This window comes from Taeniopygia guttata, chromosome 1 (genome assembly GCF_048771995.1).
Source record: "Taeniopygia guttata chromosome 1, bTaeGut7.mat, whole genome shotgun sequence".
Classification (NCBI taxonomy): domain Eukaryota; kingdom Metazoa; phylum Chordata; class Aves; order Passeriformes; family Estrildidae; genus Taeniopygia; species Taeniopygia guttata.
In genome coordinates, this window is record NC_133024.1 from 33,430,787 (window position 1) to 33,457,343 (window position 26,557).

General features: G+C 35.9%; 1 protein-coding gene across 10 annotated transcripts in view; it reads left to right on the forward strand.

Annotated features, from left to right (window-relative positions):
* The window catches only part of PICALM (phosphatidylinositol binding clathrin assembly protein), a 65,792-nt gene that overhangs the window by 27,190 nt on the left and 12,045 nt on the right, over positions 1-26,557 (forward strand). For 2 of the 10 annotated variants that reach the window (XM_012569911.5, XM_012569913.5), the window contains exons 3-19: positions 535-610; positions 1,829-1,931; positions 4,140-4,233; positions 4,736-4,847; positions 6,214-6,320; positions 7,507-7,548; positions 8,256-8,341; positions 9,575-9,698; positions 10,035-10,171; positions 12,470-12,570; positions 17,140-17,289; positions 19,092-19,172; positions 21,762-21,869; positions 22,732-22,863; positions 22,953-22,983; positions 23,788-23,887; positions 25,618-25,641. In XM_012569911.5, coding sequence (XP_012425365.5) covers positions 535-610; positions 1,829-1,931; positions 4,140-4,233; positions 4,736-4,847; positions 6,214-6,320; positions 7,507-7,548; positions 8,256-8,341; positions 9,575-9,698; positions 10,035-10,171; positions 12,470-12,570; positions 17,140-17,289; positions 19,092-19,172; positions 21,762-21,869; positions 22,732-22,863; positions 22,953-22,983; positions 23,788-23,887; positions 25,618-25,641 — 1,608 coding nt within the window. Of the gene's footprint in view, positions 1-534; positions 611-1,828; positions 1,932-4,139; positions 4,234-4,735; positions 4,848-6,213; positions 6,321-7,506; positions 7,549-8,255; positions 8,342-9,574; positions 9,699-10,034; positions 10,172-12,469; positions 12,571-17,139; positions 17,290-18,697; positions 18,772-19,081; positions 19,173-21,761; positions 21,870-22,731; positions 22,864-22,952; positions 22,984-23,787; positions 23,888-24,781; positions 24,852-25,617; positions 25,642-26,557 lie in introns of all 10 variants that reach the window. The other 8 variants (XM_012569912.5, XM_012569914.5, XM_012569916.5 and 5 more) reach the window with 6 other exon arrangements.

A 26,557-nucleotide genomic window follows, 5' to 3' on the forward strand; every position in this document is an offset into this window, starting at 1 on the left:
TGTGAAACCTAATTTGTAATTAAGTATCATTGGAAGTATTGTTAAAAAGTGTTAATGCTTTATATAAATTGTTTGATATTTGATTTATAAGCAAACTAATATTTACATTACCTATTTTCATATTTAATCTAAGTACCATTACAGTTGTATGCTGAACAAAGATGACTTGGCTAATTAGAAATATTAAATCAGATTTTATAAAATTGAAGTCAGTGAAAACTATGAACATATAAAATGAGAATGCATTTGAAGGGATTTTTTCCAGAGTTCCATGTTCTGGCTTAGAATAAACTCCAACTGAATGAGGCCTTCATACAAAATGCTACTTGGATTTTTTTGCAGATTTATGTGTAAAAAATAACTAACTTACTTCGATACCGTAGCTAGTTTTGTAATAGTTTCCAGATTTGAAGTCAATCTTAAGGCATAAAAGCCGAATTTTGTAACCTGGATAAAAAGTTTCTAGTATTATTACCGCAGTTCCTTCTCCTTGGTAACACAGTAAAAGTACTCAATTTTTTCTCTTTTGTCTAGCGTTTTATCCAGTATCTGGCGTCCAGAAACACATTGTTTAACTTGAGCAATTTCCTAGACAAAAGTGGATTACAAGGTAAGGTGTCTTTTATTCATTCAAAGTTAGTAATGTGCTGAGGAACAGCAAAGACAACTTAGTTACTCTAACAAACCTTGTCATTTAGGAAGTAACTTTCCTGTCCATTTTATACCTGACTGCATTTCTTAAATAAAAAGCTGTAATGGTGTGGCAGGAACTGTCTGCTGGAGGACCATGTAACAGACATACTTAAAGGCTTTTGACTTCCTTAGATATACAGATCTCAGTATTCCTCTTATTTCTATAGGGATAGACCTCTCCAAATGAGTCAATTTTGATTATTAATTTTTTAAAAATGCATTATATGTACATACATCATATCAGTGAGACAAGAACTGTATCTAAAACAAAATTAAAATTACTTTATTGGGAAATTCATTAAAGACTAGTCCATTTATCTTTGAGACTAATTCAGTGGGCAAATAAATGTTTCTCTGGTTCAGATTTTTCAACTGAAATAGTCTTCCAAACTATTATGCAGTTCAGTAGTGTTCTGACCATACCTGTAGCTGGCATTGTTTTTTCTCCTCAGGTGGTTCCTAACTTTGTCTACTGCTTCTTCTATACTTCTGATCTTTGCCACAAGTGTACTAGAACAGGCAGCCAAAGTGGTTACCTGAGGACAGAAACCTTCCAAGTTATAACCAAGGCTCTACCAAATTGTCATTTTTTTGAGTTTTAACTTCTATGGTCTCAGCATAGACTATGAACAGATCTTCTTCTTGGTCTGTACCCCTAGATTGACAGGTATCAAAATATTTCCTATTGCTGCTATCTTAACAGGGAAAAAATTCTGTCGTATTGTGGTGTTTCCATCAAAGCCTTTTTTTTTCTATTCAGTTGCAAATGAGACAACTTGTTGTGGAGCTGATATGAATGCTTTTGTGAATGCATCATTTAATTTTTTGATAATAATTTGTATTGTAGGATAAAAAAACTTGCATAAAAATTACTTCATTTTGATTGTGGAAGTGATTTCCTTAGGAAGTTAAGTATAAACTTTTACATAGTTGAGGTTGTCTAGATATTTGTGGCATTGTCTGTTTGATTTACATTGTGAATACAATGACGCATGCAGTTATTTTCAGATTATATTTTTGCACAATTTTGTATAATTATTGGAGCTGTCTTGTGCTAATATTTTGCACTTTATTTTGAATAACATTCCTGTTCTTTGATTAGGTAAGTAATAAACCCCTGAAACTTGTTTTTTAGGTTATGACATGTCAACGTTTATCAGGCGGTATAGCAGGTATTTGAATGAAAAGGCCGTTTCCTATAGACAAGTGGCTTTTGACTTCACAAAAGTAAAAAGAGGGTAAGGACCACCTTTTGTTCTACTGATCTTGAGGTTTTGTCGTATATCCTGTAATGTAATTCTAGTGAAAAATGCTGATGTTAGCTCAGGCTTAATACAGACAATAATAACCCCTTTTCTCTTTTGAATATCTCCCATGACACAGAAAGGCCCAACTGCCTGATAATGTATATTGCAAAACATTTTTTACCTCAGTTGTCATAATTTTTTTATTTTTAAACATTAACAGTTAAATATAAAGGAATGAAAGATGGTATGCATGGAAGTCTGTATAAAAAAGTAGAAGTTTGAACAAATCTTTTGCAATAGATTATATACTTTGTCTTTAAGATAATATAGAGGACCATGCAATTTATTTGTCCTTGTAGCTCTGGAAGGTTTAAATGACAGGTGAAACACCTTGCAATCCTTCCTGGTGTTTCTCTGCTCTTGTCACAAAATATCTGTTTGATGTTTACTACCTCTGTAAAGGTAGTGTAAATTTCTACTTATAATAGTACATTGTAGCAGATGCTGTCCTGAGTTGGTCAACAGGAATTCAAATTTTCCTTGGAAAGTGTTTTCATTTAAGAGAAGTGAATTATTTTGAGACTGGGTACCTGTTCACATGTAAAATAGCACAGTGCAGAGCACCAGTAGTTTGGTAAATTACATGTTATAGTGAATGATGGAATTAATCTGGAGCTCTTCTTTGGGAAGTCTGGAGAGAAGGTACCAATCACAGTTGAGTCTTTCCATCTTTGTCCATTATCTTTTTATATGGTGCTTTTTAAGGTTTAAAAGCATAATACTAGTTTTACATTCAGGTGTCTTATATCATCCATATAGCTGAATTAAACTTAATGTTTAATCCATAGAAATCTGAATGTAATACTGTTGAATGAATTAATTGTAGTAATGGGCTGTCTAATGGTATTTTGCATTAGTGTTGTAAAGGCATTTGGAGTGGACCTCAGAACACTGTCCAAATCCCCTCTGCCTCCTTGCTAAGACTGTAGAGTCCATTTTGGCTTGAAGTGTGATGATAAAGTAAAAGGAGCATGCCCGGCCTCCTTTTGCTCATTCTGCCTTTAGAGTTGCTTGAATTGCCAACAACAAAAACAGTATTTTCCACACCTAAGATTTGTGTGTAGTAAGGTGACTGCAACTGCTCTAGAGAGATACTCAATTGTTTTATCAGGTGTTTTAGGTCTAATGAGGTGAATTATTTAGCCTGTACCATGTGCCTGGAGGTCTTTCTGTGAGCCAATAGGAAAAACTGTTCTGATGGTAGCAATTGTGCCTTTTGTTCTGAAGGCAAAATCTGCCTTTTCTACTCCATTTTTCTGCAGGGCCCTCACACCCATGCTCTGCCCCATTCAGTTTCTTGCATTTACTGTTTGCTGTTAGGAGTAAATATACAGCACAAATAGAGAGCTGGAAGCAGCATGCTCCCCACTGCTTTCCAACCTGGAGAACAGCCACAAACTGTTCTGTGAAGATGCACTATGAGATTTGCACTTTCAGGAAGCATTTGGTTTGCTCTGTGCATGCTGATGAACAGCAAGGCTGTCTGATTTGTCTTACAGAAAGCAGTTGTTTCGTGTCACTGAGGGGATTTAGTCTCTTCCTCAGCTGTTGCTTTTTTTGGATATTTTTGGTATTCATTTGAAGGGGTTTTCAAATGTGCAACCAATCTCAGGCTATGCAATCTGAGTAATTAATAAACAACCAAATACTGGTGGTCAGCCATTAAAAGGAAATTTAACGTAGTCTCTAGAATCTTTCTGAAAAAGCTTGAAAAACATACTGCTGTATTTTTTTATTCTTTCTTACCTCTTTAAATTGAAAAGAATCCAAACTGACAGAAAATAATAATTGGAAAAAGAATACATTAAAAAGTACTTCAAAAATAATCTTTGGATCTTTTTCTTTGTTACCTGATGCATTGTAGCTCCTATATTTCTAAACACTATCAGTTTAATTTTCTCTGAGTAAAAATTTATCTTGGGGTAGTATTTTGACCAAATAAGTTGTTGTCTTTCTGCGCTGCAGTTAATACGGTCATATTGGCTAGACACCATTCCTAAACACCACAAGGATGTCTTTGTATGGCAAAGACTTAAATGGTTTCTCTGATGACCTGATATATTTTGTTGTTTCTTACTAACAATTGCCTTCAAAATTCATGTGAAGAATTTTCTTTTTTTTTTTTTTTTCTCACAACAGGGCTGATGGAGTGATGAGAACAATGAGCACGGAAAAACTCTTAAAAACTGTACCAATTATACAAAATCAAATGGATGCACTTCTTGACTTTAATGTAAGTTTAGCAGCGTGTACATTTCTAACATACAGTCAACTTGTACAAACATGTAAAATAGGTCGATTAAATGTCTTGCACTTGGTTCCATTTTATCTGCACAGCTTAAAGAGCACAAATCATTTTGTTCATTGGTATACCCCCAAGAAATCAGAAAAATAGGTACAACGCTCACTGGAGAGAATGCTTTGTGCTAAATTACTGTGTTTTTATTGTGTACCTTATGTAAGAATTGCTTGTTTGTTGAAAGCTGATTATTTATGCCTTCTGTCTTTTAGTTATGTCAGTTAACATTAGCATTGTTTAAAAAAAATGTCTGCCAAAATCACTTTATTTAATTCTGTGATGAGAGGAACTGTTGGTATGTTATGGTGCTACTTTCTGCTAACAGCCAGTGAGATGACTGGAAGGCCTGGCTTGAGATAGTGTGCTGAAGTTTAACTAGAAGTTTTCCAGTAAGAGATCAATCCAGTTCAATTAACTTTTTCTCTGATCTTCCTAGGTTAATAGCAATGAACTTACAAATGGTGTAATTAATGCTGCCTTCATGCTCCTCTTCAAAGATGCCATTAGACTGTTTGCAGCGTATAACGAAGGGATTATTAACCTCTTGGGTAAATACTGCTGCTTTCTGCAATACTCAGCTCTGGAGGGGAGCTCAGTGAATGATTCACAAGAGCTGCTCTCTTGAGAAATTGAAACGGTTTTACTGTAAAATATCAAAATTTTATTGTTATTTCCAGTGTTCATCTGTGCAGTTGCATTTGACATTGCTTTGTACCCAGGGATGGGTAAAATCTAAAAGCAAAGTCCATCCAAGATTTTATTAATCTAATTTTTTTTTTCTTGCACTGCTTTGTTGGGGATTTTGTGTACATTGGTTTTGGGTTTTTTTTTTTTTTTGTTGTTTTTTGTTTTGTTTTGTCTTACTGAATTGCATGGCAAACCTGAATTATAATATTGATGTTGGTTGGGGATTTTCTTAAGAAACAGTTTATGTTTCTTAGTAAAGGAATCAGTTACGGTCAGTTGCAAGTCTGCAGTCACAACAGCAGTGATTGCCTGGTTATTAAAACTTCAATGTTGCTTTGTTTCCATGATTGGTTGTTTTATATTCCTAGAGCATATCTTGTATATTAAGGAGAAATAAAAATTCAGGGTTAAAGCCCTTTCACTTGCACATATTGAAGATAAAGGGGAGCATAAATTTAGGAAACAATTAAGTTGAAAGTAATTTGTTGACTTACTTGATTTTCTTGTATGCTGTGATTGGATGAAGCTACCTGATTGCTGTCATTACCCAGTGTTTGTAAAATGAAAAGTAAAATCCAGAATAAGTCAGTAAGGGACAATCTGAAGTCAGTCAGTCTTCCAGTGTGACGCCCCTGTCAGCTTCCTTTCCCTTGGTAAGAAGTAATATGCTCTTGCTCTCAACTTATGCTTTGAGTGAAACTTAATAAAAAAGAAGAAACAGGCCTTGAAAGGGCTTTTCAGAAGAGGAGTGGGGCCTCTTGCTTTCAGCACTGGTGTTTTCTAATCAGTTATACTTCACTGCACCGGACCATAGTAAGAGGCATCAGTTTGTCAGAGAAGATCAAAATCTTGCCTGATATCTGGCCACTGGAATAGATATTTGACTGCCAGATGTAAAACTGCCCTTTGTTTGTTCTTCTTCCCAAGAAGATGAGTTTACGTTTCTTTGAGTGACCTATTCTTAAACTTGATTGTCCTCTTCAAGGTGGTTATGCTTTTGGGGTATCTAATACCTGCAAGGTAAGGTGTAATTGCATGCATGGAACCAATAGCTCACATTTGACAGAGCTTTTGTCATTTCGTGCAAGTTAGGCATAGTGACTTCTGCACTTACAATAACAGATCTGCAGGAAATTTTCTGTTTGTCTCGGTTTATATGCTTTTACTTTGCATATCCTTTGCAAATCTTGATTTCTTATTTAAAGCAAATATTCTTACTGTTTCTAGAAAAATACTTTGATATGAAAAAGAACCAATGCAAAGAAGGCCTTGATATATATAAGAAGTTCCTCACTAGAATGACACGAATCTCAGAGTTCCTTAAAGTTGCAGAGGTAAACTTAAATCAATCAACTTAGCTGTTTATTTGAAACAGGTTGTAAAGTGCTTATTTTATCATAAAACAGGTGCTTCTTCCTTCCTGCTTATTTGCTGTTCTCTCAAGGGTTGTCTTGCTCATCTCTACCCAGGTGATTAGTTCATTTGAGGACTGTATTGGAAAACCTGACTATGGAGTGCTTATTGGTTTATCTTTTACTTGAGGAGAGTGTATTAATGTGAATTTAAAAAAATCCTTGGTTATGGAATACTTGTGAGCTTTCTTTAAAGAATAGACTTGCTCTAAACAGAGGAACTTCATGGTGATCTGCTTTCTATGATTCTAGCTGTATTGTAGTTTGAAACCCACAATTCTACCTGAAGTTTTAGATGAACTAGCAGCTTCAGATATAAGTAACTATGAAAAACAGATGAACATGGAATTTCTTCAAGATACCTTGCTGTATGTTTACTCATAGAGGGGAAAGCAATCACCTTGCAAAATGTATAGTTTGTGGGTTTTTAAAAAAATATACTTAGTCTATTGCCTTCTTGTTTCTAGAGCACTGCTAAACTGATGTCCTAATTTATGGAATTCCTCAGTTGAGGTGTGCTCCTCTTCTTGTTTTTATTTCCTTGGTATTTGTATCTCTCTTAACAAAAAAATAGGCCTTCAAGCTTGGCTTGCTGTCTCTCCTGACAGTGTCTCTGTCAGAGATACTGTCTTCAGCCGATAAAACCATTAATTGAAGTTGAGAGTATTGATCTTTCTGTTGTAATAGTATATGTCCTACCGCAAACTTCCTAAATTTCATCTGCATTTTAGAAAAATGTTGTTTACAAAACTTCACTGATGCTTTGTTTCATTAAATATATCCTGTGTGTCAGTAGGTCTGAGAGTTTGCCACGTAAATTGTGAGATAGGCAAACTTCTTCAGGTTCTGAAACACTGGGTTCTTACTCTCTTGTTTCTAAGGTTCTCTCTGTTAAAATATCTGTGTAACACACTTACTTCAATGTGTACACATTTAACAAGAATTGATTACAACCAACCATTAGGGAGTATAGACTTAGGATATTTAGAATTTGTATTGAATACATTTGTGCTTTTTGTGTTACTTCATGTTAATGTTATTTACTTTCTGAGCATCTCTGCCTTCAACAAAAGCAAACAGGTTCTAAAGCTCATTTGTTTTATTACAGCAAGTTGGAATTGACAGAGGAGACATACCAGATCTCTCACAGGTAGATAAACCTATTATGTGTTTGCCAGTGCATGTATGTGTATTTTTAGGGTTACATGATCAGAAAAACCTGCCTTTATGGTACTCACTTAGGCACTATTGTATACATTGTAACTAAGTTATCTCGAAGTTAGTGATCAAACCCAAGCTCTGTCAGAGCCTGGCTTTTATATTCAGTGATCCTGGTGTAAAATATTTACAGCGTTTCTGTCATTCTCTAATTGAATTTTAAGATAACCTTATTTCCATCATGCTTGAAGACACAGTTTGTATCTGTGAGGTCACATAATGAAAGTCTTACATGATATTACAAAGCTGGGGTTTTTAGCAGCCTTGCTTTTGGCTATATGCCTATTGAAGTTAATGTGAAGGCTTGCAGAACATGTACAAAGAAAATACTTTAGGTACAGTTTCCTTCTTAGTGTCTCTTAAAATATTGACTGCTTCTGATTATCTGCTTGCTGTTTCCTAGCTGTTAATTTTAACATTCTAGACTTATTTCAGTCTTTGTGGATAAATCATTGTGATGGAATAATGTAGTGAGTAGAATACATCACCTTATACGTGAAGTCATTAAATAAATACAGAATGGCAAGAGGGGGTAGAAGTATTCAGAGCTGTTGTACTAGTTACCCTACAGTTGCATTCTCTGAAAATATTTTAACTATTGGTTTCTTCAAATGTATTCCCCAATGTCTCTCTTTGTAGGCACCGAGTAGCCTTCTTGATGCTTTGGAACAACATTTAGCTTCTCTAGAGGGGAAGAAAATCAAAGATTCCACAGCTGCAAGCAGGTGCTTATATCCTTGTCCTTTTGGACAATTGTCAAATTGAGTGTTAAATCAGTTTTATTTCAATTTCATTGTAAGCTAAGATTTGAAGAGGCTTCTTTAAAGGCATTGTTGTTTGAGCAATGATGGATTAGCAAGTTGACACATCTTAAAACAGCTTCTTCCAGGTCAACAGAACTAGAATCTAAGGACCTGTAAGGGCCTCCTCTAGCATCTCTACTTAGACTTTTAGCATTCGATCTTGAACTTCTGAAGAGAAACTGTTTCTTTCACGTGCTACCTGCAAATGTTCATTTTATATTAATAATTGGACTTCTGCAAGGTATGCAACATGAATAAATACATGTCCATAGACTTTTACATCTCAGCTGTAACCCCTGTTTTTTCAAAAGCAAGGAAATGCTTCCAGGAATTCTTTACATTAGGAATGAATTCTGAAAGTAATTGGAAGTGACAGCCATAATGCATATGGTATAAGGCATTAAATTATTGTGAGCGTGTTCCAAAATACAACAGGCAATATAGAGAAGTCCCCTCTACGTGACAAATTTCATTGTTTAAATTTAACAAAGCATAATCATGGGGGTAAGACTTGTAAATTTAAATAGCATTTCTTTATTGCATGCTCAAAAAACTGAGGCAGTAATATTTTGAGTTCATGATGACAGTGACTATTAGGGCACTCTTTTGGTAAGGCACGACTTTTTAGAATATTTGCTTTCTTTTTTAAGATTACTCTGTTAAAAGTTAAGTATTTGTTTTAAATCTTTTTGCATACTGTTAAACATGATGATAAATTACAAGTTTCCTCTGCAATATATTAGAAGCATTGGTAGTTTGTTCACTAAGCCTGTTAAATTAACAACAATTTGAAATGGTGCCTGGATACTTGGAGATTGCTGTGTGCCTACAAATAATGTCATTTTAGGCAAGCAGGAAAAGAGCAAAGGCTTTAAATGTGAATTTTGTAATGCAGTTTGGAGGGGAAGCATTTAGGGTGGAAAATCCAAAAGCCAGTAGAGTAGACAGCAGAATTTCAGGGCATTTTAAATTTTGCATTTCACATGATGTATCTTATTTAAACTTTTCCCTTGTACAATGTAGGATCTAGCCAAATGTTACAAATCCACCTTCTCTCAGAAGGAGACTGGGTGGATACGAGCGACGTGTTCTTCAGACGCTGCTATCACGTGTTGTCTGTTAACAGCCAGCTTTTCTCCTGTCCAATTACTTTAGGGCTACCACCCTTTCCAATGCAGTCTCTACCCTTGCAAGCACTGGCCTGTCCCTCACAAAAGTGGATGAAAGGGAAAAACAAGCTGCGTTAGAGGAAGAACAGGCTCTCTTAAAAGCTTTAAAGGTAAGCATACAGAATTTTTAATTGAAAATGCTTTTCCTGTGTTCTTGTTGATAGCTTATTAGGATTCTTAAAGAAGTAAAGGGGAAAACAGAATTATTCATACTGAACATGTACTGTTGGCAAAATCCTGGAAGTAGAATTGTGTGTACTTAGTACAGCTTGTGGAGGGTTTGTTAAAAACGTTTCCTGAAGCATTTGTGGCACCACTGACTCTTGTAATTACAAGTGGCTAACACTAGTGTGTGGAATAAATAATTCTTTAGTTCTGCTTTATTTGCCTCCAGTGTCAAACACACAAATGTTCAGATTTCTTATACCAGCTCACTTTCCCAACAGGAACAACGTTTGAAAGAACTTGCAAAGAAGCCTCATACCTCTTTAACCACGGCAGCTTCTCCTGTGTCAACTGCAGCAGGAAGCATAATGACTACACCAGCCATTGATATTTTTTCTACCCCTAGCTCCTCTAACAGGTATGCTGAATCCTCCACTGAGAGATGTGCTGCAGCAAGGGTTTCCTCTTAACTTCTGCCGCAGAGTGTATATTGCACAAGATTGGTTGGGTGTAGAGTACGTTAGCAATGTGATAAGAAATTATAGGGAAGCTGATGGGAAAATAGCCTATTGCAATAGATAAAACTGTGTTCTTGTCTGTTTGCAGAAGTTTCTGGTATAAACTGATTGCTGATAGCCCCTGTAGCTGTTATTAGTCTGTAAGCCAGACTGTTGGAACTGTAAAACACACATTCTTTGTCGCCAAATTACAAGTAAATTTGAGAAAAGTAAAATAAAAATTATGTTTAGAAGTCATAAATAAAATGCATTTCTAGATCTTTAGAGTAGAATGGCAAATATTGTGGCTAGTTTTTCAGAAAAAGAAAAGCCTGAAACAGGGTTTGAAATGAGGGGCAGGTTTTGCAGTCTTGTCTTGTATCTGGAACATTTCTGCAAGGACCTGCAAAGAAAGTGCAGGGGTATTCACTTCATGCTAATCCTGATCTTTGACTAACAGGAGCTGATGGTATGAGCAAGTGTGTGATCTTCATTCTGTAAAATACCTGTCAAACTAAGCAGCAGCGGAAGGTACAGTGCTTTTATCAGTACAGAAGGAATCCACACTCTGAAGTCATATGTTTTGCTTTGAGTATGATCCTAAACCTGAAGGGATTTCTTAGTTGTCCTGTTAGAGCTCACATAAGAATCTATTGCTCTTTTGACAGCTTTCTTTCCCATTAGAAAGCTCTTGTAGGTAATTACTTGACACCAAATATGTGGTAAATTGCTGAGTCACATATAAGAAGCTAGAGAATCTGTCAGTGTTAGCAACTGAAAGACTTCCTGGTAAAAAGATTTTTTTTTAATTGCTCTTTAGAGGCCAGAAAGCTTGAAATGGATGTATGCTTTGAACTTGAGTATCTGATCTTGCTTCTTAAGAGGTCTGAAACATAGACACATTATAAATTTTCTTTAAACAGACAGAAGTGCTACATAGTGAGGACAAGAGTGTTTTCTTGTAAAAAAACCCCAAATGCTAGTTTTTCTTGTTCAAATTTACTTGCTGGCAGAATGACTGCTATGAGCAAAGAACAGATTTTAAAGCAGAAGTTGTCATGAAGGGGATATGCTGGGTCAGAAGTTCAGTGGCCTGCTATTAGACGCAATGTCTATGGTTAATCCCCGTCATTATCTTGAACAAGCTTTACCTTGAAAATTATCTTTGTTCAGCTGCTCACATTACAGAGCAGTGCCAGACCATGCTGCTTTTTAACAGGAGCAGTAGTGGCAGAATGTGATTTCAATCACTGCTGAAATGAATCATCTCACCAAAACTGTGAAATAATACAAGCAATTAGTTGAGCAAGAAAATATACAGATATCTAGGATGTCACTACTAGCCATTAAACTCTTGTGCTGGTCTCATTTAGAGAGGTGTTTGGATGTCACAGTGATTCAGCTTCTGTGCGTAGTAGAAGACATATGTGCAGATTTGGGTTCATGTCCTAAAAGTTTCTGGGAGAAGACCAGTACTCTTTTTTTCTATTTTCTTTTTTTTCTTTTCTTTTTTCCCAAGACTTATTGAAAGTGTGAAATGAACTCTCTGCAAGAGGATGAATTTTACTGTTCTTGTCCGACTCCTTAAATTAATGCAGCAGTTGTATAAGCCTTCACTCTTCATTTCCATGTGATGCTATAAGATCCCAATTTGGTTTTGAATGGTCTAAAATGTACATTTAAATATGTTTTCATTCACATGCCTGATATGTGATCAAGTGTTTCAAGGCCCCTTACTTTTGCTTTCCCCAAAGTTCTTTAATAGCTCACCATTGTGATGTAGTTTCTCAGCAGTGATTATAGTGTAAAGATCAGAGTTGTGGAATTTAGAGTAATATTTTGGTGGGCAGCCCATTAGAGTTCATTTTATCTGTCTGCTTTTGTTTGATTTAGAGTTTTCATGAGGTGACTTTAAAAGTTGATGAAGAGTTCTGAATACAACATCTCCTAGCCTGGTGTCAGACTGTGAGGACACCTGTCTGTGTCTTGAACAGCTTTGACAGAAATCCCTTGGCATAACATACAATTTACCTTGCTAAATTAACACTTCCTTACAGAATTGAAAATATGGAGCTCACCAGCCCTTCTGATTTTGGCTCAATTTTATCCATTTTATAATAACCATTTTGTAACAAATGTTACTGTTGACAGTGGCTAGTATTTTCCTATGTTGAAAACTGTGATGTAGTTCAAACAGTTGTATTAATTTATCTTTATAGCACTTCAAAGCTGCCGAACGATCTGCTTGATTTGCAGCCAACTTTTCATCCATCTGTACATCCTATATCAGCTGCTCCACAAGTAGGAAGTACCTGGGGAGGTAAGAATTCTGAGTTGGATTAAGGTTCTAATTGCTATGGTCATGCTCCTATACATGTTGCCCCTAGTCTGGGGGTTATTTCTTCCTTAAAGAGAGAGATCTTAAGACATTACAATGAATAAAGAGATGAGAAAAAGTGAAATATATGTATAGATTAAAATAATATTGCGGTGTGATGATTCTAATTTTTTTTATATGTTTTCGTATTAGCAAAGTTACTTTAATTGTTGACGAGCTCTGCCAGCCTAACTGCTCTCTTCAAGATTCACATAGCCAGCTGCAGAAATGTAGCTGTTCAGAAATCAGTTCAGTGAAGATGTCTGAGGTAGACTGCTGCAAACACAGGAACCTGAATGCAAAATCATTTTAATATATATTCTAAATTTTGTCTAATATTAAATCAAATTTGTTGGTGATGATAATGCAGAACTTGGATGAGGCTTGAAAGAGGCACTTGTGACAACTGTGCCTAGAAAGAAAGGCCAGAGTTAGTTATTGAAATAATAATAAGGCTTCTCTTTACAAATTCTCTGCTATATTTCATTTAACTACAACAGTAAATCAGCAAAAAGCTGTGGTTGAACCTCTTTAGTGAAGAGACAAAGTTTATATTCTTCCCTCTGAAATCTGCTTCAGAACACCCAAATTTTCATTCTGTCCAATTTCTAGAATGGATTGAGTAAGTTGAGATGATTCTATTGGTACAGTCAAGTCCTCAAACCACAGGGTCAAGCAAGAGATTTCTAGAAAGTAATGAATTTTCCTTCAAGACTGGTTTGAGTGCTGGAGCATTTTGATATTTACTCAAAGTTCTTGGCTGCTTTGCAGTGTTCCAGAATAATTCAGATACAGTATTAGATTGCCAGTATAACTGTTGGTTATACTAGTGGAGGATTAAAGAGTTTTATGACAGAGGAAGAGGGAGGTTGTGTTTGTTTATTTTTCTACAGAAATGGCACTTAATAAAATAGTTATCTCCTGAACTATGTGGCGATTTTCAGATTATTTTTCCAGATTATTTATGCTTGCAAAAATGCTTTATTTTATGATGCGAAAAATTGGGAATTGCTGCTTCAGGAAGTTTCATAGGCATCAGAACAACCCTGTTCTAAATTTTTACTTCCCTATTTCTTTTTATGAGCTATAGCTCTTCTTAACATCTTTCCAGCTATCTAATGTATCTTCATAATAAGCTGTGTATATATTCCGCTTTCTTATTCACTTTTTGCTGTGTACTGTGTTTTCTATACCTTCTCACACTTATTTGTAGGGAAATCACAATTTTGAATGAGGAAGGCACTACTAATATATGTGGCAGCTTCTATAATAAATGAGTAGTTTACTTATTCTTTAGTTTTGCTGAGCAAAGCATCTTTGGAGAAAGACATAGTGAGGAGTGTATGGAGTTAGGCATACAAATTTCAGTGCAAAATTCAACTGTAATAGGCTTACAGTTTAGAAATGGAGAAAAATGGTTTGGCTCATCTTGATTGCTTTTGCACAATACCTTCTGTTTCAACTTGTCCTATTTGTTTCATGTGTGAGATATGAAAGGGGAACTATTTGCCTCTCAAAGGTCACATCACAACTGAGCATTTCTTCATGAACCTGAAAGTTGAGCCTGAAAGTCTATGTTTGTTCAATGTTGTGTTGTTCATGGTATGAGTCTTCAGTAATAGTTGTTAATATTCCTGCTTACTATTGACACATTTCTAAATACTTATAAGACTTAATTAACTGTGAAGATTTTGGATTGTCTGCTAAAATTTTAGGCTAAAATTCTGGGATCACCATTTTTTTGTGTTACCTTTCATTAAGAAACTCCAGCTCTTCAGCTTAACAGACATAAACACTTACTTCACACAGGTGAGGTAGATAAGAAGTGCTTTCCACATTTTACAGATGGGGAAATCTGAGCAGTTAACTGACTTGTCTGAAGTCATACGGCAAGTCAGTGGCAGAGCCAAGAATGGAACCTGAACTATTTCCAGTCCTGTGCTCTAACCACTGCACAGCATCCCTCCCTTAGGTAATTTTCTGACATGATGATGTTTGTATTTGGTGTATATGGTGCCTTTTAGAAGAGTATCAGATCAGCTAAAATCATTTACTGTTAAAAATTTTATGCAGGAGCTCTTAGGTGTGTAATAAAACAATAAATTGTTACAGAAGCATTATATTTGAGTTGCTGCCTTAGTTTTGTGCTTCCAAAAATGTTAAAACTGACAAGGTTAAACTCCTGGGGAATGGGTTCTGTGATTATATGTTTTCAGTTTACCTGTTTCAAACTGTAAAAGATGCCACTGAAGATCGTTTGTCACTTTTTTTCAGACAAATTGCTTCTAATTGCACAACTAAAAGGTAGAAATTTGCAAATTTCAAACAGCTCTTTTAAATGCACTTAAATCATTAATGCCTAATAATAGCATGCAGATGCAGAGTGATTCCACTGGCACAAACAGACACCGTTTGTATTCAAGGATGAAATTGGGCTTTAGAAACATTGAGGTGTTGCTGTCAGAATTGACAGCAATTTAAAAAACTTGAATATACAAAGATATACATTACCCAAACCCAATTAATTTTTGGTTACTTTTGCTACTAGTATTTGCAAGTTCTGAGACTTGGACAAGATTATTTTCTGGATGAATGCATGAGTAAAATAATTTTAGTGAATAGTAGATTCAGACGAATACAGTTAAGAACTTGTGTTTATAAATTTATTCTATATTGTTTTATCTGTACTATTTATTGGGGTTCTTCGGAGACCATTCCAGCTGTGTCTGGTATATTTGCCAGCTATCAATTTGTTCCTAAACTTCAGAAGCAAACCAAATGTACCAGCATAGAAATTAACATTTTGACCCATCTGTTTGAATTTTTTCCACTTACATAATATATATAAAGAGAACCAATAAGATCAGCAGAACGTGAAGCAGCTATAGAAAGAGCAAGGAAGAACTGATGAATGGATAATCTGCCCCATTTTTATTGTCGTATTTGTTTGTTCTACATCTTTTAAAATGACATTCAAAGCAGAAAGCAGTTTTAAGGAGTAGCTGAAACAAGGACTCACCTTCAGGCAGCTGAAGATTGGCATGTCCAGTATATAAAACATACATGAGACAATACATAATTTTGTATTCCTGTTACATATTACAAGTATTATATCAGCTTATTCTGCTCATCTTTTATTCAGTGTTGGACAATGTAATTTTGCTGACTGAATGATTTAGAAAAAGGTCTTTTAAGGTATTTCACTCATTCTTGAAATATAGCCAAGCAATCTGGGGAAAAGTCAGATCTTACCTAATAACATATCTTGAGCTTGCAGCAAATGCCTTAAGACTGCAAAGAATAATGAAGTTATATTGTTTCCATTAGGACTTTTGTACAACTGAACACATTATGAAGCTGTGTGGGACTTACATCTAAGAATCAGGAGGTCAGGTTCAGGGAGAGAAAAAATTTAGATTTCATGCAGCATAATAGTATTTACTAGAGTTATGGATAAATGCATAAACTGTCCAGGTTAAAATCAAGGCCAAGAACTGAAGCGATTTAACACATCTTTCCTATAATTATTATTCAGAAATTTCTCTGTAGTGGCTTTGTCTAGAAGATCAAGCTGCAGTTCCAGGCACAAAGATAAGTAGAACTAGATACAACCCTTGCTGATCTCACCTAGTGAGTTCTTGAATTTTCCATCAAGGGTTCATGGGCTCTGAAACCAGACAGCTAAACCACAGCTCCTTCAGTCAACAAGTGTTATAGCTGCCTTCTCTATCCTGTTTATCTGTTAGATTCTGAATACAGGAATACTTGAGCTTGGCAACTGGATCCATTCTCAGGAAACTTGAAACTATGTGCCTTGGGAAGTTACTTGTATAGATCCATGTTTCCTTCATTCCAATAAAGTCTGACAGTTTTTTTAGTAAGGAGCATTTTCTTTGTTATGGCTTAGTGTCTATTGTCTGTAAAACCAGAGTAGTCCTTTGCTTGCTTGCAGGTAACAGCATACCCACAACAAGCTGCTGTTCCTGATGCCCCAGGTACCAAGGAAAGTGCTTATGTCCTGTATGTTACCTTGGTATAATCAGAGCTCTTGAAAATTTCATGATATTCAGTAACAGAAAAATCCATAAACACAGTTTGGAGAAAGAGAAGTTCAGCTCAGTTGGTTTTGTTCAGTTTTTTAAAGTTGTCCTGGGGATGTTATTGTATTGAATCCTCTCACAGCACCTTGGATTCTGTAGTGCTGACAGGCATGCTCTGCTCCACAGACTTTGTTGCAAATGTCAGGACATCACCGTGAGAAACAAAAAGTGATTGTGTTTAAAGAGGAATAACACAGTTTCAATCCAAAAGACACTCAGGAAGAAGTACACTTTATAAGATGGTGTTATTAATATAAAAATATTAAAAAAAGGAAATTACTAGCTAGTATCTTCAGTCCTGGATAACTTGAAAGTGAGATAAATACCTAGGTCATCCCAAGCATAGAGATGTCAGGAGAAAACTAAATCCATCTCCCTTTTCTTCTTTCTCTTGCTCTCTGGAATTGAACAGATCCTTTTTCTGCTACTGTTGATAGTGTTGATGATGCCATTCCAAACCTAAATCCTTTCCTTACAAAAACTAACGATGCTGCTCATCTGTCTGTGTCTGCTGATGTATCTACTTTCACCAGTAGGACACCCACACATGAAATATTTGTTGGTAAAGTACTCTTTTAAACTAATTTACTATTTCCTAAAAATTTTAACATTATTTTAGTTTCTAAAATATATTTTCACAGCCTTTCAGAAAATAAAGCTGGTCATTTGGGGCTGGTTTTGTACTATGTTGGAATTTGATTTAGGAGCTCTATAATAAAAATGGTGTTAAAATCCTTTCTTGGCTGCCTAGATGGGATTCTAACCCGATGTAAAGAAACAGTTACAGTTAGAGCAGTTGCTTGAGTGCAGTTTTACAGTCTCTCGTACATGGCAATTTTAAGGTAAAATGCTGCATATGCCTGAGAAGGAAAAGAAAATGCTGTTACTTTCTTCCAGGTGGAAATGCTCTTTTTAAACGGAGGAGTGTAATCTGTTTTGTTTTTTTTTTTTGATAGTTGATGTTTTTGCCCCAGTCATGTTGTCATTAACAAAGCTGATAAAGTCATGCACGTATTGATGCATAATCAGAGTGTTTACCTATGGGGCAATAAGCTAATAACTCACCTGTTAAAAGCTGTTTATGTCTTACTTTGGAGATGGTTCAGCATGGCTGTCTCACCAGAAATTCTTCCAACATTTGTCATGGTGCAGCTCTAGAGTAATTTAATTACTTTTCAATATGAAGATTTAGTTTGTTTTCATAGATGAAAATATCACTTAATTATGTGTCAGTTCTATCAAACAAAGCAAGTTTAAAGACAGTTGTACACCACAGGCTGTATTTATGCTGGTTGAACCTTATTGGAATTGATCAAAGAAGAATACAGACTATTAGAACAAAGAGGGGTTTTTAATACCTCTGGTACTTGTTAACAGAGGTAAAACAAAGGAATTGTATCTTTAAAGATATTCATACTACCTCTGCTTTGTCAACTTAACTAACTAATTTCCTAGCCTGTCCTTATTGGAAAGACAAAACAGGAAAGCTAAATATATCTTTAAATATATATAAAATGCTTTTAGTTGGTACTGCTTTGTGATAAATTTGTCTTTTCCATGCTTCAATGAAATTGTTTGAGTTCATGTAAATATAGAATGATTATTTGAAATACATCTGTTTATTTTAAATAGTATAGTTATTTAGTCAGGTTAATTTTCTCTAACTTGTTCTGCAGTCACACAAAAAGTTGCAGCCATGCAAGGTGTGAACAAGGACCCTGGTGGGCTTTTGTGGTGCTCATTGGTCTTTGCATTATTTATTACATGACAGATCTGAAGTCACTGGAAATGGATGGCATTGATATTACATACCCTTCCAGTGTCTCGTGCTCTAAGGATATATCTAGAACCAGAGGGTAGCCTCCTGACAGATTGATGTGGGACATGTAGATGCAATTTTAGCTGTAGCACGATCAAGGTGCTACGAGAATGTGAATGTGAATTTAAAATAACTGTTTCTGGTTCTTTAGATCATTACAATCCATTTACTCAACTAAATCCCTTTGTGGCAAGCAAGTATGAATATACATCAGGTATAAGAAAAATGCCTTAAAACTTTTACACTTATTTCCTCTGAGGGTGTAAAACATGGCATTTGATTGGAAAAAAAAAAGATCCTAGTATAGCTGTTCCTTTGAACCTGTGCTTTCCCCTTTTGTGTTAGAGATTGTGTAAACTTGTTTCTTACCGTCTGTCTGAAGTGTATTGATTTCATTCCATTGGTTTTATGTTATTAGACTATATGTGGATTTATAGACTGATGTGAAATTAAAGTTTTGAATAGCAGTGTATCTTGGTTCTCTTTCTGTAACTCTCCCTCTTCTCCTTTCCTGGCTTTCTCTCTTGTGTGGTACTCCTTATCAGATTCTTTTTGTGGTCCTCAAGCTTATCCTAACGCTTCTCATTTCCGCAATGAGCCTTCTTCTGTAGCTGGTCTATTTGGAGGTAGGTAATGGGCTACAGCCTTACCACACACACAGAAGTTTGAATGTGTTGTGTGCTTAGAACTAGCAGGCATGTTACTGACTACAGAAGTGCCTTGTTCTAGTGGCTCCGACTATAATTCATGTGCTTGTGCCAGGTATGTGGTCACGAATAGTATGTATTTTTTCAGTTTCTGCCAAACTAAGGCTTATTTAGTCTAAGCATGAAATGAGTATCTCCCCATTTCAGGATCTCTTGTAGTTTAATTGTTGCTACATACCACACAAAAGACATGCATGTGTTTATAAGTAGCTTTTCATCTTGCTCTACCTCATTGTTTTTAAGATAAAGGGATTGGGATGTTCGTGCTGCTTATGGCAATTTTGTTGATACATTACTCTTAAACAGTGCACTGAACTAGTGTTAAGCTTTGCAACAGAACAGGAGAAAGTGGTCTCTGCTGCACTGAAGTGCTGGCTAATAATTTGTGCAGCTGTGTCATATCTGTGTAGTAACCTTATACTGGTGCTGATTCTGGAACACTGTCCTGATAGTTGCTAGAGAGACTGGGCTGTCCAAACCAGGTTGAGCAGGTTTGTGTAAGCATTGCTACAGTGCAAGGTTTAGGGATACCTTCAGTAAATGGTTTGTGGAAGGCTTGGTTCTTAAAAGCCCCATAAAGTCACATTTTAGTTTAGTATCTTTGCATAAAAATCAGTGAGTGTCATTTAACAAAAGTTAAATGCTACGAATTACTGTGTTCCCTTTGTTCCTTATTAAAAAAGCAGGATCATTAGTTTCTTGATGCTCAAAGGTCCATTAAAAATACTGATGTTTGCACCTTTCAAAATATCCTTGTTAAACACACTGCCCTGAATTGGTGGTTGATATCAAGAGTAGGATTTGATCTTTCTCAGGGGCTGATTCAAAGGAGTCCCATGTATTGTTTTGTCTTGGAGATGGTCTCATCTTCTTACTTTTATAAAACTTGAAGCTTCTAAAATGTGAGAGCAGGAAAGTCAGCTTGTTTCAGTTGAGGCTGCTTGCTAAAGCAATTTATGAGCTATTTTAAGTAAAGTTTTCTATTGGTACAGGCACGGTTTTAAGAGTTGCAGGACATCCCATCAAAGGAATTCCTATCTGAAGTTCAGAGTCTCTGAAATGGCTTGTTACAACTTGATGGTATACATGTCATAAAGATACTCATTTTGGTTTGTTGATAATTTACTCTCTTTTTTCCCACATTACTGCTTCCCATGTTTACTGTATGCAGTTTACTTTGATTTATTTTTAATGGAAATTACATTGTCTAAATTTTAGTGATGGAGTTAGGAGTCTTATGTTCTTTTAAGAGAAAAAGAAACAGATAATCCAAATTTGCTTTTTTTTCTCTGAAGCTTATGTTCAAGAATAACATGCTGTAGTTAGTAATTTTTTTACGCAAAATGTGACTTATTTCAGGAAAACAATAAGATTGAAATGAGGTGCTGTCCCAGCAAGCAAAATGAAATCCAAGAAGTTTTCTTTTTCAGTTATTTTTACCGACTGCAGTGTTTTACTGCTGAAGTAGCTGTGATCCTTTCATTTCTCCATGTCATCATACTTTTTGTTAGAAACCAGAAGAGCTGATTTTTAAGGTGGCATTGGTTTTTTTTGGGGGGGTTTTTTTTGGTTTTTTTTTGGTTTGGTTTTGGTTTTTTTTTGTTGTTGTTTTTTTTTTTTTGTGCTTTTCATATAAAGCAATGATTACTTCTGTTATTGCCTGAATAAAAAGGTGTTGCACATGCACGTGCTTGTGTGTGATCATATATAACATTTAAAAAATACTACAAACAAATGGCTATTACCTTCTTTATTACTGAATTATTATTTTAATGCTGCTGAACATCATATGCAATGCTTCATGCTGCACTAAATTTTCAGTGTTGAAAAATAATTGTGTATTTGTAGAACACTACAGATACATGGGAGACAAATGAAGTAAGTTTAGACAGCACTAGGATCTGAAATGTGACTGTACCTCCCCATATCTTGCTGAAATTTCTAGAAATTTGACTGAAAAACATGGTTAACTGCAAAATGTGTCCACAAGTAACTAAGAGCTATGAAAATTGTTTGTATTAAATGTGTCTTAATCAAAGGCATTACTAGTTCACGCACCTTGGGATGGTTTGGATCTTACTCCAGTTGTATTTAAGAGATTTGCTGGGTTAATATAAACCACAATGTAATAATCCGCAGTCAAATAATCTTGAAACAGATTCCACACTAGCCGGCTTCTTTTCCTGGAAGAAGCATGGTGACTTTTTCCTCAGTAATTTTACTGTAAACATATGCTAAAGTAATTAGGAAGGTGTCCAGAGATGAAGCAGTTGCAGGGGGACTCTTATGGCCCGTCTGTTCAGTTCCTTAGACAAAATGTTTCTTTGGAGGAGTAACTTCAAATAAAGACCAAATAAACTGCTTAGTGTCAGGGTGTAATCTGGACTTTTGAGGTATTCTGGTCTTTCTGCAGTGCTGAAATATTTATTTGGCTTGTCTTGCTTAAAGGTGGATTTATGAGAAATGCTGTATAAAAACATACAATTTCTTTCTTTTTTTTCCCCACAGGGTTCACTCCATCTCCTGTTGCTCAACCACAGCCATCAGCTGGCCTTAATGTTGACTTTGAGTCTGTGTTTGGAAACAAATCTTCTAATGTTGTCCCAGATTCTGGTGGTAAGACACTTACTAAAATAAATAGCATATGTCCTTTCCTTTAATTTATTTTATCCTTGAGGTATAAATCTCTTAATATGTATTTACTTACACTACTGGGACAGAGTTTCAGATGAAGAAAAGAAAGCTGATTTTAAAAGGTCAATAACAGCATTAATCAAATAATTTTTCTTTACAGACTGTTTCTACACTCTGCTGAAATGTTTACACTGATTTCCCTCACTTAAATATTTTGTACATTAAATCTTCACACAGTGAACAGCCTTCATTTTTATGTGCTGTCAGCTGAAATTAAGTCTGTATTTGTAGCGTGTGGTTGGAAGAGGTAAAATTTCATCTTCATTTTATATATCTGCAACATCCTTTGCCTCCTCTTTTGACATTAAGATTGCTTCAGAAAATTATCAGTCAATACACAGTTAATTTAGATTGAAGTCATAGTGCTCTTTCTATTCTTTTGAGCATCTGGAAAGTAGACATTTTATGCTCTTGCATTAGACTCTTGACATCACTTTTTTTTTTTTGCAAGCCCATGATTTACTAAAAGCAAATAGATGTTTTTGTAAGATTGAAACACTTTATATAATTTTTTCTTCGCTTTGCATTTTGACTACTTTACAGTCCCTATAAATACATTCCATGTAAAATTGTCCCATAGGTTAAACCACTGAAGTGAAATCTTATTTCTATAGTAAATATCTTTTTATCATGAGGCATAATAAGTTTTGTCCTTATTGTATAGGGTAGCATCACCAGGTTAAATTTTGTATTTTAGCCATTGTGTTGACCTTGCTGTCTAATTAAATGTCATGACATTTGTGGGAGGCCTGTGATTCAAATCATGTATGTTTTTCATTCCAAGGCTTTGATGAACTAGGTGGTCTCCTAAAACCAACAGTGGCCTCTCAAAACCAGAGTCTTCCAGTTGCCAAAGTACCGCCTAATAAATTAGTGTCAGATGATCTGGATTCATCTTTAGCCAATCTTGTAGGCAGTAAGTATGGAACCACCAACGTGTAAATACTTAGTGATTTCTTTTAAACAAACAGAATTTCAGTAGTCTCTTTTTCTCCCTTATGACAGATTTGGGCATTGGAAATGGAACTACTAAAAAGTGAGTATGCCTAATCAGAAGTTGAGCATTTGGATTTTCATTATAGTAAATTTTCATGAACGTACATGTTGAAACCTGTGCATACCAACATATAATGTTAGCTTTCAGAGCACATGTGGGACTGTACAAGGGGTAATGAATTGTTGAGAGCTGTTGGAATGTGACTGTAGACAGAGTGGCAGTGACAGTGATAGCAGCAGGCAAGGTGTCCTGTCTCTGATTCCTTTCAGACTTCTAGGCATATTAAAAAAATTCATTAAAATGTTTCTTTGTAGTTGTTGCAGGTAGTCATAGCACTCCTTACATACTTGGTATGATCTGAGTGAATAGAGCAGTTTAAAAGATTGTGAAACTGCAGCCTCGGTCTTGAGGCTGATCTTTAGACAAGTGAATTCTGAAGCAGGGTGTGTGTATTCGAGGGTAGTGAACATTTGCTCTAGCAGCAAAGTTAAAAAAGGGGATTGGCAAATTTCAAGTTTATTGGGACCATCTGTGCCAACTCTGAAATAATTCAGAAATCTAACATGCTGTCTTGAAATCTAGCTCAAATATCTTGACCTGAGTCAGATACACTCACTTACCTATTCTGGGCAAGTTGACTATGATGCTGAGGAGGCTCATGCTGAACATTTTTTTTACTTTTCTGAGCCAAAACATATCACGAAATTTTTTATCAACCCCTTTGTTAAATGAGCTTCATTAATAAAAGAAGTCTCATTCCCAAGTGGAAATGGTGTTTACCTGAGAAAGTCTTATAAGAAAGTCCAATGTTTTCTAACAAATTTTAAAAAAATTTATTTGAAGTGATGTAAACTGGACTCAGCCAGGTGAAAAGAAACTAACAGGTGGTTCCAACTGGCAACCCAAGATTGCACCTACAACTGCGTGGAACGCTCCAACGTTGGTAAGCAAATGCTCATTTTAAAATAGTGAGTTCCCTGTAATTTAGATCTGCAGGGTGATGTATAATGGATGAATTTGAAAATTGTCTATAGTTGTAGTAAAAGGTTAATAGAAAATTGAAGAAATGGTCAGTTGGAGCTGTGTACTACTAGGATTTGTTTTTCTTGGCTGTGTGATTCTAGTAAATAGTTTATGATGTGACGTGCAAGTTTAGCACAAACTTCACTAGTGTTTGAGCAGCCTCTCTCTTGGGAGGCAGGGCTCTCTGGGCTTCACTCAATGGACTTCTCAAGTGCACATGGAGACAGGACAAGGGGCAATGGCTGTGAACTGATAGAGGTCAGGTTTAGATTAGATACTAGGAAGAAATTCTTCACTGTGAAGGTGCTGAGGCACTGGCACAGGTTTCTCGGAGAAGCTGTGGATGCCTCACCCTGGAAGTGTTCAAGGCCAGGTTGGATGGGGCTTTGAGCAGCCTGGTCTAGTGGAAGCTGTCCCTGCCCACTGCAGGGTCGTTCAAGCTAGGTCATCGTGACAGTACTTTCCAACCCAAACCATTCTATGAGTTTATGACATAAAACTCTGAATTCCAAGGAGTGAGGAGTGCACTTACAGGCCACACATCATTACATTGTAACCTGAGCTGCTCTGGGGGTGGGAACTGGCCCCATGAGACTTGCAGAGGTGTCTGTGGCCACAGCTTTCTTAGTGTACATAGCTACTGCTTTCCTGCTTGGTGTGTTCAGTTGCTTTTAATCCATGTCATTTTCGATGAGCAAGTTTGTGTCTATTTTAACAGGTAGTATTGGCAAGTATTTTGGGGTAGCAGTGTAGGGGGGAAGGCTTTTAATTACATGTTAAGGCTTTACAGAAGTAGTTTTCACAATGTTCACAGAACATTTTTGCATGTGAATCCTACTCACCCTTTCATCAATGACCTGAAGAGCTGTACATGGACAGAGCAGGTAACAAACTACCCCCAAGGATTTATTGCATCTGACTCTGACTGGGGGAGGTTGAATCTGGAGTGCAGTAATGCAGCATTGTGGATTTGGAAAGATAGAACTTGTATCCCTGGGTCTGCCACCTCTTCCCTACCAGGTGTCTCCTATCAACTTACTACATTTATTTAGGGAGAAATATGTTGGTGGATCTTACTGGAGGATGTGTAGATATTGAAGAATGTAGATATTGAAGAAATTGTAACTACTCACCTGCATTAATGACTGGTGGTTTGAGTTTACCTGTGTGCTTGAATCTGTTTAATAACTCATGTCTTATATCTACATCTTGTGATGATAAGTCATTACATTTAACAGCTTTTATTATTGAGAGATACTGTTGAGACACTTCCTGTGAAACTGTTCTATAAACATAAAAAACTTGGAAAAGAAATCATGTGAGAGGGAAAAAAAAAGCTTTGGTTTCCTCTGCTGGTCCATTTATTGTGGAGTTGCTGCTGCTTGCTAAATAAATATGCTTTTGAAATTCTTTGGTGAAAAAGGCATATACCAAATAAATGGACCGTGCAAACCAATGTCAAACCTAATACCAATGACAGTATCACAGGTGTGTTGTCTCAGTGAATGACTTGAATTACAAGAATGTGTTGGAGTAAACATTTAATGTATTTGTGAACTAAAATGCTATCTGTGTATATTCTGTTGTGTAAGTATTTGCTTCTAATCCAATGTTATTGCATTATGTAATTGTTCTCCCTGGGAAATACAGAATGGCATGCATTTTCCACAATACGTAAGTGAAACAACCCACAGCCTTTTTGCAATCGACTGGCATGCTGATATTAACCACTGCTGTTGCAGAATCTCATAACCTCCTTGCTATTTACACATTTCTCATTTGAAAATCTTTGGTGTGCCAAAAATTGAGCTTTTCCTAGCATACACAAACTTCATAGGTGGTGTGCAGGCTCTTGAATCGAATGATGGCATGGGAAATACCAAGATTATTTTTCCTTGCTTTAAAATGTACCATCTGCTGCCAGAGAGCTGGGGTGTGTGTCTGTGCTGCCTTTAATGCATTTGGTGAATTCTGAATGAAGATAAAATATTGTGTTTGAATAACTGCATGAAACCTCACAGGCTTCTGTTATACGTGGCACTTGATCCACATTTATGATAGATCTTGATTTTTAATTTTTTTTAAGTGGGGAGAGACCAATATGTCATGAATGCTGATATAAAAAGAGAAAATTAATGCAGATAGTTTACAGAGGGCAAGTAATAACCTGTGCTTGCTGTCTGAGGAATGTAGGCTTTCATTTCAAAGGACTTTTTTTTATGTCATCAGTAATATTGGTCTTTCCCTGTACTCTGTTTTTATTCCAGGGTAATATGTAACTAAAGGGTGGTAGGTCCATTTTTGAGCTCTCAACAATAAGTTTATTCAGCATGTTTGTGTAGGTGTGTGTACACAAGCAAAACACCAAAAAAAAGTTGTAATTTTCAGGATAGCTTTGCCCGTTGTGTGAAATACATGATGAATATGCTGTCCAGATGATTTTCTATCTGTTCTCATGGCAATTGAAATGCCAGCTGCACCGTCTCTACTATATAAGAAAAAGCAGCTGATACCTTAGAACTGAATTTGGAAACAGCTTTCCTGATGTCCTATTCCTGATGAAACATTTTATCTGCTTTAATTAATCCAG